General features: G+C 31.0%; 1 protein-coding gene across 1 annotated transcript; it reads left to right on the top strand.

The window, feature by feature from the left end:
• Window positions 1-1,201: 1,201 nt before the first annotated feature.
• Window positions 1,202-6,139, top strand: LOC119192947 (GTP-binding protein Rheb homolog; the record flags this gene model as incomplete). The annotated part of the gene is made up of 5 exons (XM_037446676.1): window positions 1,202-1,250; window positions 1,326-1,397; window positions 1,567-1,774; window positions 2,080-2,209; window positions 5,745-6,139. Coding segments are annotated over 5 exons (546 nt in total), but the record flags the coding sequence as incomplete, so codon positions are not given.
• Window positions 6,140-13,439: the final 7,300 nt, after the last annotated feature.

The following is a 13,439-nucleotide window of genomic DNA, read 5'->3' as shown; positions in this document are numbered from 1 at the left end:
ACTTGGGTCTCTCAAGCCAGATAAACAGCAATACGTTCTAACACAATTTACCTAAAATTACAGGAAATCAGTAATGCATATAAAACCGATACGCTTCTGCAATATAGATACATTTTGTTATACATAATATGAGAACACACATTTTATAGGAACCAAATCAATAACTTCACCGCGTGTGAATACTCTACATATTTTCTAAAGAATTGAGCTTAATGTATCATTGAATGCATATATAATTTAAAAGCGATAAAATAAAGAAATCGAACACGTGTAGTCGCCGGACCCCACGTGGTTATAAAACTCGTGGAGAATTTAGTACTCACCGCTTTAGTCTTCTTGAAAAACTCTTGTGCAAGTGATTTGTCGACTCCTTGAAGATACTGATAAATTAATGAGTTCAACTCCGTCTTCACTTCCACTGGAATTTCCATTTTATATTATTTATTCAGGGATTCTATGTCGTAGTAATTGCGAACACATTGACGAATGACGCTTCTATGGACGCTTCAGCCTTCATGCTGTCGCGCAGAGACAAACTATCGTCCACAGACTATTTTTTTTCATTCCACAGGGATCCGGCTAAGATCAGAAATCATGCTGCCATGTCATAAGCAAGGAGCTACTATATTCTATTCCCCTTATTCATAGACCTTTTTTATCTAAGTCTCTAGTCTGTTACTCAGCTTTGTTTATCTGCCGGCTTGCTGTTTGTTGTTGTATCTCAATGTAAACCAATCACAACTGCTCTATATCTACGCACTGCGAAAGCTGCCATGTCGCGCCGTTAGCAGTTAGTTAGATAAACAAAAATGAATAAATTGTCGTAAAATAATATAGGCAATCATAACAAATTGGAAAAGTAAATACATAAAAAAAATATTGCAAGTAAAAAATGTCTTGCACGTAAATTAATATAATATATTAACAGTGAAAAGAGAGTGAAAACCCATGAAACCAAACGTATGGAGAGACATAGTTGTGAAATTACAAACAAGCTCCTAAAATAAGATTAGATAAAAGCCTAGGCAGTATGGTCATAAGATTATAGCCTCTCTTTTGCACGAATAGTGCATAAAAAAATATGACTTGACAAATTGTCAAACAATCGAAGTCGAAGAAATTTGATTTGACGAAAGTTACACATTTTTGTTGATTTGCGGGAGCAAATTGTGTAAAGGATTTGTTTTAATCTCCGTATAAATATGCCTTTCAAACAGCGAAAATTGCTATGATGGGATACCGATCAGTAGGTAAAGTTGTCGTTCCTAAACTTTATGCGTCTTATAATTGTTATTTAATGACGTGATGTTATAAAACCCTTTTAGGTAAATCATCCCTCATCATACAATTCGTAGAAGGACAATTTGTGGACTCGTACGACCCTACGATAGAAAACAGTGAGTATTGATTGCTCGCAAATAGGAATTTCTGCTAAGCAAGTTCCGTTTTATTCGTAAATTATTGTTACAAAAAATACACATCATATTTTGTAGGAGTTCGTGATTTAATGTAGTTTATTTGTTTTGTTTGTATATCCTAGTTACTAATGATATATTTTTATTCTAGCTTTCACAAAGTACATTCGCTTGAACTCAACTGAATATGAAGTAAAGCTTGTGGACACAGCAGGACAGGATGAATATAGTATATTTCCATTACAATACAGCATGGATTTTCATGGCTATGTTTTAGTTTATTCTATCACTTCAAGCAAGAGTTTTCAAATAGTACAAATTATTTATGACAAACTTTTAGATATGGTGGGCAAAATACAGTAAGTATAAATATAATACTTTTAAAAACCTTGATGAAGTGGTAGTGTCATGCCTGCGGACAGTGTGCCCTAAGATTTGATTCTCAGGCTGAACAACAGTTGATACTGAGTTTCCAATATTCTCAACATAATCTTAGAGACACTATTTTTATTTGCCACAACAATCAATCACATTTCTTGTAATGGTAATTAATGAAGCTATAGAGATAGTGTAAAATGTACTATTATCTGTAAATTTTGCCTTTTAAATATTTCTGTATTAATAGAAATTGTAGACTTTTTTAAGTAGTATTTTATATTTTCAGTGTCCCTATAGTTTTAGTTGGTAACAAAACAGATCTTCACTTGGAAAGGAAAATAAGCACTGAAGAAGGTAAAAGGCTAGCTGAGAAATGGAAGGCTGCATTTGTAGAAACTAGTGCAAAAAGAAATGAGGTGAGTCTCAAATGAAGGGCACAAGCAAATAACAGGGAATGTCACATTTTTTTATATTTTAATAGAATCATATCTTTGTTGATGGTATATTGAATTCCAATTATTAGATTTCAATAAAAATAACAGATGACCCTTTAAATGCAGTTTTTTATGGCCAAAACGAAAAAAAACTGGGAATGTCCAGTTTTTGATGAGGAAATTTTTGATAATATGCAAGGTCCCTTTGCAGAAACAAAGAGAAGTTATGGTATGTAAGATAGTCTTGTCATATTTTAAATAATAAGTTTATGAGTGATGAAACTCATATGGAGCTTCCTGATTTTTTATTTAAAGACTTTTTGACAATAAGGGAAGTAAAATATAAAAATTTGAAGAGTTAATGAAATTTTGTACTAGAGAAGCTCAATATTGTTATGAATCAATAAAATATGATCCATGTTGGTTAAGTTGATTATGACATTACTTGTTTTTTTATTTGTTAAAAGAAGTTTAATTTTGTTTTGATAGAATTTACCTATTTTTATAGACTTAAATGTTTATTTAATATTAAAATAATATTGCTTATTAAGAATTTAGTCAGTTCTAAGCAAAATTTATTGCATGCATTGATCTCAATAAAAATAATATAATTTTAATCTTTCAAATTGCTTTTTCTCAAAATTCATCAATTAAGACATTCCCTGTTCTTTTCCTGTGGCTTTCAATTTGTATATAACAAACTGTCTATTCACTTATGTGATTTTTTTTTATTTAATCAAAGTAATATATTTAATTCATTGAAACATTTTTTTTATTGGCTTGTAATTCTGATCACAGTGATCACTGATCTAATTCAAGTATGTAACTATTTGTTTCCTTTATTTTATATTCATTGATATATAGTTTTTATTGTTGATTTTAATTATGGCTAGAAATTATTTTTTGCATATTAGATATGATTCAATTAAATTATATAAGTAAATAAACAGGCTTCCTACAATGTAGCGCAAAAGTCATCACCTTATCGGAACTTGTTATAATTTTTGAATATAGTGGCAAATGTTATTCCTTAAGTTGACAAGGTTTATTAATGAATATAAGACACAGTAGACAGAGGGCTCTACTGAATGCTCAGTGTTACAATTAAATAGAACCTAGTTTTTTGTGGAACTTATGTCATGTACAAAAAAAACTTCACACAAATCATATACACATCGTGTATGATGTTTCCTTTCTACTAAGCTACACAAGGACCTCAGAGAAAAATTCCAACCCTTCCAGTTAACCCTATTGAATTTATGATTAAAGTTTTTTATATATTTTATTGATATTAAAAATTATTCATTGCAAACAATTATTGACTAAGGCTCACAAAAAATGTACCATAACACACGGGAATTGTAACACACGATAACACACAGAAAATAGGCAACACACTGGAAATATTGTTAAGATTAGTGCACACCAAAAAAGAGTACTTTATTTTAAATAAAATACTATATGCACCAATTTGTTTATTTAACTCAAGAACAATATTATTATATCCTATTCAAAATAATTAATATTATATAATTTAGCCTTTCCCGATAGAGCTTTTGTCTTTCGGCAGGTGTTAGTGGCATCTAAAAAAGGAAATATTTAGATAATATTTTATTTTACAAAACATGGAACGACTAACTTCAATCGTCAGTTTTGATATGTGGTCGCCATTATGATAATATTTCCAATATAAACTAAGCTTAATACCTTGCATGTGTATTACGTCACACAATTACATAACACACGTAACCCACGTGAATAACAGAACCTAAAATACCCGTAAAATAATTAAATGCAATGTAAATGAGTGATAAACTACACTATATCACAATGTACATATTCCTTTTATTTGTTTTATACTTTATAGACAATTTTAGCTACTTACCATGCAAAATTGCTTCTGAAAAATCGCTAAAACAAAGTACGAAAAATAACGTTCACCAAAAGAATTTCTTCACAAAAACTAAGATGTTAGACAGGAAACTGATATATCATTTTGAAAGTAGTAAAGTCGTCATTATAAAAAAATATAAAGATATGTTGATGAAAACGACTTCAAAACAAAATGGGAACATTTTGTTTTGAAGTCGTTATTCATTCAGCTTTTGCTTATTTTAATATACCTACAAAACTGATTATAGCTTTATTTACATGCTTTTAACATGTATACGAGAGCTCACTATAAGTATATGATTCAAGACATTATAAAAAATATATATATTTGACTAGGGTTGGACACATTTTATTTTTGTGTGAAGTAAGAAGTAAGCTATTTTATTATACCAAATAATTTTCGATTAAATTTAATAATATCAAACCATTAAATAGCTTAACATTGAAATGTGAACAGTAGCCAACATAGGAATATTTATTTTAATTTTATTAACTTTCGAACTTACATTTTTGTTACGACGTAGTTAGGCTCATGAAAATTATAGGTGAGGTACATTTTTTTTGAGCCTTAGCCTATTATTATCATGTTTTTACTGCTTAATTCTTCCGGATTAATGGTATTAGAACTAGTACTAAGAAAATAACACAAGCATTAGAATATTAAATATAATTACAAGAAAATAGGGGTATGATTATATGTTATACTAATATAGGTAATTTTTTCGGATATGACATTACGAATGATAGCGGGCGTTAGTTCTGGTATCGGACACGGCCATTATGATCCTTGTGGCTAGATACTTTGGCGCAATCCTGGCGATGTCAAGTGTTGGGAAGGCACTATTACTTAATAGAAAAATTAAAACATAATACAAAAGCATAACTAGTTAGTTTTTCATTCATAAAAACAATTACAGTCAAAGAACATTGGTGACAACTTTTGCGCAACCTTGTATATCAATTATAATTAACACACTGCATTGCGTGACTTCCGTCGAGGTACGAATTGCAAATCACAAGTATGTAGTCATCTACATAAGTAGCTGAACATATGAAAAATTCAAATCATTTAACCATTTGGGGAATAATATTAAAAAATAACTGAACATGTATATGCAAATTGAAGTTTTGAATTTAGTCAGCTACTTTTGTCACTGGCTGTACATTTAATAAATTTAAAACATTTGAGTACTTGTTGTGTACTTACTGACTATGAAAAGATTTACATATCTGAAGTACATAATTGGGCATTACAATATTTAATAAAATAGATAAATAAAAGAGAATAATAATAATCTTTTGCTCCAAAAGTCCTAGGTTTCCATAACTCTTGGTATGGTTTGCTATATTTTACAGATGTTAATTATCATGTGATTAAACCATTAACATAATATTATAACTGATAAATAGAAAGTAATAACTGAATCATCTCAATGATTGTTCTTTAGTCCCTGAATAATAAAGCGTTATATGCTGTACTTGCCTTTGTAAAATAGCACAGATAATATTATAGAGACTAGGCTACGCCATACACACGTGCCTTCCATCCATGGTTATTGGTCTTGATAACATGATAATAATTTTTGTTCCTATGTTTAATAATATAATATATATTTCTTTTCAGTCTGTAACTGACATGTTTCATGCTATACTGTCAGAAATAGAGATCAGATGGACATATACCAGACAAAATGGATGTGTTGTTTCCTAATCCAAAAGTTTATTTAATGAACAAAGTGCTTTTTACTTAAGCTAAAGTGATTTAGATCTAGTGTTTGTATGTGCACAGCTATTATCTAGCAATTAGTTTGGGGAACAAGACACCTTATCACTGACATTGTCATAGCCAAAGTTTAGTTACAATTTGTTACTGTATACTTACTATTAATAAGTTACAAGCATAATTGTGATGGTTGCTTTTCTGATGATTTTACAGTTTGCTTTAAATCTTCAATAGTAATCTCTTTTGATGAATATTACTAAGTTTGCATGGGACAAATGATCAAAACATAAAAGTGGTAACTTTTTTCACATTTGTACTCAGCCTAATTTTACTGACAGTGTTCCGTATATGCTCATGAGCTAATATGAATTATTAAATATTCCAACATTGATTATATGCTTGTCTAAATTACATGTTGGCTGCAGCGACAGGCCCACAAATATGTAGTTGAATCACAAAGCCGCTATAAGCTCAGATAAATTTACAATATATGCATTATACTATATTGTTTTATAGGATTACATAAATGTAAAACCTAAATCACTTTCTACCAATAAGTATTGTTGTTTAACTACCATTCTAATTATAAGTAAATATGTTCATTTGTTTTCATGTATTTGGCGTAGCTTGAATTTCCCGGCGTTATCTGTTTATAACCGGGTAATTCGCTGGAATAACAACGGGAGACTGTACATTTATTTTACTGTTCAGCAAACATGACGTATCAATATACGTTGTTATAGAATTAAAATGATTCCATAGTAAATGTGAATTGAAAATACGATAGTAATCTCTAAAGCAAATAGTTATTTCCCTATGTCATAACAAAATATTACAAATCATATTCGTGTAGTCTACGTTAAAAATTTCGAGCACAACTACCGCGCTCAGGTCTTGGGTTCTAATCCCGGTCGCGGCAAAATAATTATGACTGGGTATTTCCATCTTAAAAATTTATCAGTCGCAGCATAAAGTCAGGAAGTTGGCGGTGTGATACCCCTGTGGCACGGAGAGCTCGTAAAGCCGTTGGTGCTGCCCGATCTCTCCGGTCTTGTCGGATTGCTGTCTCACTGGACTATGAGAGTGATGGAACAAAAAGTGCATCTTTGTAGTGCGCACACACTTATGCACTATAATATGTCTGGGTGTACTTGGCTGATCTCCGTTGAGATTCGCCGCCGTGGCCGAAATTCTGTTGAGGGTATCAATATTAAGGGTTCAGGTGTCGGACTCCGTGGTAGTAAGTTGCTAAAGAGATTGTATACAGCAAACAAGATCATTGCCTTTTATTGTACATGCTTATTCTTAATATTAAATCATTGTCTTATTAAGGACCCTTTCGTACATTTTTTGAATAACAATCTAGAGCGTGCATCTATAAATCTGCACACATGTATAGTATGATAGCAAGTAATAACACGTGTTCACTCATAATATATGGCAAGCATATAATCAATGTTGCATGCATGCATGCTTGTTGGGCAATTTGTTAGTAGGTAATTATATAGTTTATTTACCATTTACATTTATGAAATCACTCAATTGTTTAAGATATAGATTTTGATGTTTCCAACTGCAATTACCACTCTGTGAAATGCCTCAAATTTGTTGCAAAACTTTATCATTAATCACAATATAATAATAATACGTCGTGGTGCTCGATCTACCATTTCTACCATTATATATTCAAAGAAATCGGAATTGTTACATGAATTAAAATGGTTTGTTCATACTCGTAAAGAAAGCAAAATGAGATTTTTAAAAAATATGATTTTAACCTTTATGTGTTTATAAACTTATTAATTATAAGATATGATATTCTAATGTATCACAGAGGAAGAGAAAATACATGATTCAGGAATATATAGGTACATAGTACCGATTAGTATCAAGTGGTAGTTCAATCATATATAAATATTAAAGCACATGGGATTTTTATGTTTATTGTACCTATACAAACAAGAGCTTCAATTTAATAACTACCCGTTCATATCATAGTTATTTTAGTAACAGATGTAATATTTATAATGTATATAATATTTAATTACTTACTTTAATGTTTGCTTAAGATTGTTTCACTGGTATTCATGGTACTGTGGTCCATGGGTCATAGCATATTATTATGTTGTTTAAGATGTGTTTCTATGGACGGTCAACTGAACTTGTATATAGTAGTACATTGTCAGTGACAGGTACCTTCGGTTATGTTGTGATTTGAAATGTTTGCATTTTGTAATTTTATTGAGTTTATTTACCTCATTTGGGTACTTTCATCATGTTATATTAGTTGCAAATAGTTTTTAGTGTATTAGGAGTGACAATCAATTACCTGCGTCACAGAAAATAAACCTAACACGAATTTTAAATAATTAATCGATCAAAGCAGACTGAAACCAGCGATAGACAGACAAAATACTGCTCTAAACTTAAAGATAAAGCATGCTGAACTCAAATTGTTTTAATGAATTTGTTATAGTGATGGATAGCAACTTGTGATATGCTAGTCCAACTTATTATTCTAGCTATTCGTAGCGCTCTGTGTGCCGTTACGCCGGCGTCATCTTATTAAAAAATCATATTTAACAATGCATATATTTCCTATTGGAACATATACCTGGACTGGAACAGAAAAGCCTATATGTTTATCCAGGTCTAACCGTATGCCAAATATTACAAATTCGTTTTCCGGATTGTGAGTTTATTCTACTACTATAGGTACAATCAGCAAAGTTGGCGGTCGACCACCCTAAGGGTCAAAATAATTTGGCAAATTTGTTTTACTTCGTTTGGGAGGCGGGGTTTGGGATCGATTGCATAGATCGATATCAGTCGTAGGCCTACTGGCTACCTGCAATGACGTTACGTAACACTACCGAACCGCTGCTGAGTGTATAATAGAAAACGAAATTAAAATTGATGCGCGCACGTCTATGCTATGACGATAATTCCTATACTTGTAAGATGCATATCGTCGGCGTAAAGAACGTAATAACAAAAGTTTTATAGTTTGGAGACAATCGCGATTTACAGTGTTTTTATTGTTAAATTTTTTGGCATTATTTTTTTAGTTAATAGATTTCATTATTTGAATTGTTATTTTATTTTATTTCAAAAACTTAGACGATAACATTTTATTCCAATCTCTGTATTTACAAATATGTATTAACATTAAAGTTAAAATAATTGACCTAAAATTATTAGCTTCTTGGAGATATTGTTTTTTTTTTTATTTCCTCTTACGGAGGTTTTTTTATCTTAAATGTGAGTAGTTTTTGAGTTAATAACGAAATACCTTTTTTCATCCTAATTTGAACTATTTAACACCTTTTGAAGTAGTTAATTGGACTATTTATCGATATGCAGCGATTATTATTTATTGAATTTGAGGCGAGTTTAAAGATTTTAGGTGTAGGCGGTAATATGTTTTATTAGAGTAATATTGAAAGGCCAACATTTTTATTGCTGCAGATGTTGTTTGAAAAGAATAAATATATCACATAAAAATGGTTTGTTAAAGAGCGCATTTTTATCAATGTTTGTATTGACACCGGTCTTACGTGGACGCATTTATCGTTAAACTGAGTCGATTGTTATGCTATTGAATTTAGAGGCATTTAAAGATTATAAGTGTAGGCGTTGATTTGAATTCTTATTACAGTAATATTTGCAAGGCTAACATTTTATTGCTGCACATGTCCAGTTTGTAAATTTTAGTTACTCTTTAGCCAATTATTTAGTTTTCGCTGAGTTAAAACCCAAAGTCTATAATCAACTTACAGTTATTGATTTTTGATTTTTTATGCTTTTTGAACATTTTATTTACTTTTTAAAGGACATGTCCGAATTTGTATGGGCGCTGGTTTTTGTTTCGAATAAATTCCAACCAACCTCAAACTTATTGAATAATAATGTGCCAAAAATTAGTAACTTGGAGTCATTACAATAATAATTTTAGACCCTTCATTGATAAGAAAAATAAGAAAGAAAAGTCATGGCTGAGTAATTCATACAAATAATTTCACGATTCGTCAAAAGATATAACTACCTGTTTTTTTTACATAAGTAAGTGTTATTATTATCATTTGCGGATATAAAGGGAAAAATTTAAAAAATAAGAAAATTTGAAAAAATGTTATTCGCAGTTTTTTCAGAGATAACTAAACAAGATTTTTGATTACTTAACTTTTTTCGATGCCTTCCAAATGTAATAACGTTTATATTTGCAGAGTTCATTTTAAGTGTAATATTTAAAGTAAATATTTTTTAAATCTCACAATCAAATCTTTCAAATAAAATGATTTATTTCAATAGGCTCGTTTTGTGAAACAGTCGATGAGGCTCACGCACATATCGCTACGATATATAATTATCAAAAGTTAAAATCGAATATTTAATATATTTGCAACACCAACAAATAATGAGATACACATGTAAAATGAAATTTCGTAGAAAGTCCATGTAAATAAAACACATTTTTGTTACTTCAGTGATATGATTTAATTGTATTCATTACAAGTTTGATACGCTCAGCAGGCAGGTTGAGTAGAGTGTGCGCTCTGGATCGGTTAGCGATGGAGCTCTCATCCGCATCCTAGTGTATCCATCGAGGGACAGTGGTTCTCTGTAATACAATTAAATTATATATTAATTACTAAAATCTATTATTCTAATAATATTTTAACGTAATGACTACAGTGCCAAAATAATAAAATTTATATGGGAGCAGAACGCCAGTGCGGCCGACACAAAATACGTGGGTCAAGTACGAAATAATCCAAATTAAGTAAAAAAATCAGCTCTGTTTTCCATAATTGCACACATTTTATTGAGATAAAAATCCCAAATTTGCATTAAATCGGATTGTAATTCTACTTTAATTCAGTGCTACATATTATGTAGTTGTAAAAGAAACAATAATAACAGAAACCTCTGGGTTAAACTGGGTGGAACTTAAACGTCTATAAGCGGATCTTACAAACGCGCCGACATAGTTAATTACTCTAGTAAGAAATCATAATACCACTACTTAAAATCTTTAAACTCGTCTAAATTCAATAAACAATGGACGCCGCTTTCCGATAAAGGCGTCGACGTGGAACCGGTTAACAAAAACATAAAAATGTCGTCCTCTAACAAAGACCCTTTTATGTGAAATCTTTACACTTTTAAACTGCACATGTGCAGCAATAAAATGTTGGCTATGCAATATTACTGTAATAACAACAAATTATCCCCTATCAATAACTTATTGATACTCTTATTTATTTTTGGCATTAAATAAAATTTATTAATATAGGAGATAGTATTTCGGGCGTCGTGAGTTCTTTAAATTGGAAATTTCCTCCTTATTTCTTAATTATTTATATTTTTAAGTTATCGAAGAACCTCTTTATCCTCTTAATAACAATTGTATTTTTAAGTGCCAATGAACACTAAAGATTATTTTTCTAGACGTCATGTTATCCAAATCGAATGAGCTATCACTCATATTTTTGGATCTTTATAATACATAAATTGACACCTTTTTGAGCTTATTGACTGGACTAAAAGGCTTACCGGCCTGTCTTAATATATTCCCAACATTAAATTAGAGTTTACTATTAAAAGTCGACGGTAAAAGTTACGCTTAATGCTACTGCTGTTTCAATATCGAAAACTCTGAATTTTTAACTGAGATCAAGAAAAGATAGGTAACACCTATAACTATAGTGAGTATACCCGTCGAAGTAGTTTTTTTGCATTGAGTACTTTTAGTTTTCCAATTATATTCTTTTCAATATTTTGACATTTGATTATACGTAAAGCAACTTAAATAACATACTACATAGATTACTACAAGTATGATTAATAGCACTATGTTAATTTTTGGCAAAAACACACCAATGACTAATCATATTTGACCCTACGATAGATAGGATAACTTAAGGATTAATATAAAATATAATAAGTAGCATATTGAAGTCTGTTTTACACAATTAAAGGAATAAGTATTCATCAAAACTCAATAATATTATAATTATATTTAAAAGAGCTTAAAAGGTGGTCTATGTTGGCTTTAAATATAATTAATTATGATGACCAATAATTAAAAAAGCCATAAACCGCGATTTTTCAAAACTGCAAAATTTTAATTATTAGTTCTCTGTGCTGACGATATTTTTCCCTCGCATATTAACGTCCACTAGTTAAAATTAATATTAAAATATTATATAGTATAGTATGACTGATTTACTTACTGTAATATTTAATTCCCGGAATATATAATCCATGGTGCAGTAGTCACATGACGGGTCGGCGACTAAGTAATTAAGAGTCCAGTAAACGAACATAAGTTTACGTAGTGGCAAGATATCGGTGTCCGTAAACGAAAAATAATTGTGAGCAAAATACTACTGGTACTCAATAGTTGCGTGCGCGTCGTCAACCAGTAAAATACAACTAAAGTAAACAATAATAGTTATCTGCTGTTCCTTTCGCACATCTCCAAAACTGTCGTAATTGGTGAAATATGAGACAGGGCGTGTCTAAATATCTCGGGACATTAGACCGGTCAAGCAAAATGTGTTTGGAAGTGTACTAGCACCAACTTGTCCGATTGTACATCCAAAATTTCGTAGTGAACACAACCGTCTTAAGTGGATGTTCTTCGCACAGATTGTGTGTGCAAGTCTGTTTCTTTGAATAACACTGTGATTACGTCAGTCTATATTTTAATACTATGGATATAAAATTAACCTTTAAAATACATTTGATTTTGAGCACGGTCTTGTGTTTCTGATTTCTATCAGCGCTACCGTCTGTAGCAATGGTAGAAATATAGAGCACAGCTCCAGTCGATCATGCGAACGCCCTATAGCCTGCTCGACGTTAAGGAATTAATGAACTGTGCTCTGAATTTGATCATTCGCGTTTGACTCTACACGCCGATCAAGTGATATATTTTGCGTCTGTGACAGTTGCTTTTTAGGATTATTTATTCAGACAGGTATGTTGTAGCTTATATATTTATTTTTGCGTAATTTCATTTGCAGCCTTTGCATTATATGTTGTTAACGAACTTATTTTTGTGCGGGAAACACACGGCAACCCATTCACCTAAGCCGTAGTTAATTACCAAGCAGCTGATTTAATAAACACCGAAATCGGAACCAGGGCGTTCGGGCAATATCGTGGTTCTGTGGCATGGCAAAGAAATTTTATTCTGATTGGTCAACACCCGTTGTTGGTCAACTATTGAAAATTAGGATACATAATTTTATCTCAGCGTATTAAGTTTAGAGGCAAGGAGAACCATCAATTGTACAGAATAGTAAACACGGTCAAACTTTGGTGGAGCTGTAGTAAAAACTGAGTCAATTTTAAAGATAGCGCCAAATGTTATTAGAATAGAATACTGAATTAAGGAAAAAAGGCTTCCGATAAATAGTTCGTGTTAGTTTTATAGTGGAGGCTGTATACACGAAGTCTCATTAACTCCTTCCCAAAAATAAATTTTCATTTCCCAAAATCTTATATGATATTAATTATTGTCTTTATTATTTCTTATAATTTTAAAAGTGGTTTTTTATAATAATATGCTATTTCTTTTTATCTGTT

The sequence above is a fragment of the Manduca sexta genome, unplaced genomic scaffold (assembly GCF_014839805.1).
Source record: "Manduca sexta isolate Smith_Timp_Sample1 unplaced genomic scaffold, JHU_Msex_v1.0 HiC_scaffold_3415, whole genome shotgun sequence".
Lineage (NCBI taxonomy): Eukaryota > Metazoa > Arthropoda > Insecta > Lepidoptera > Sphingidae > Manduca > Manduca sexta.
This window is presented reverse-complemented; position numbering and strand designations above follow the sequence as displayed.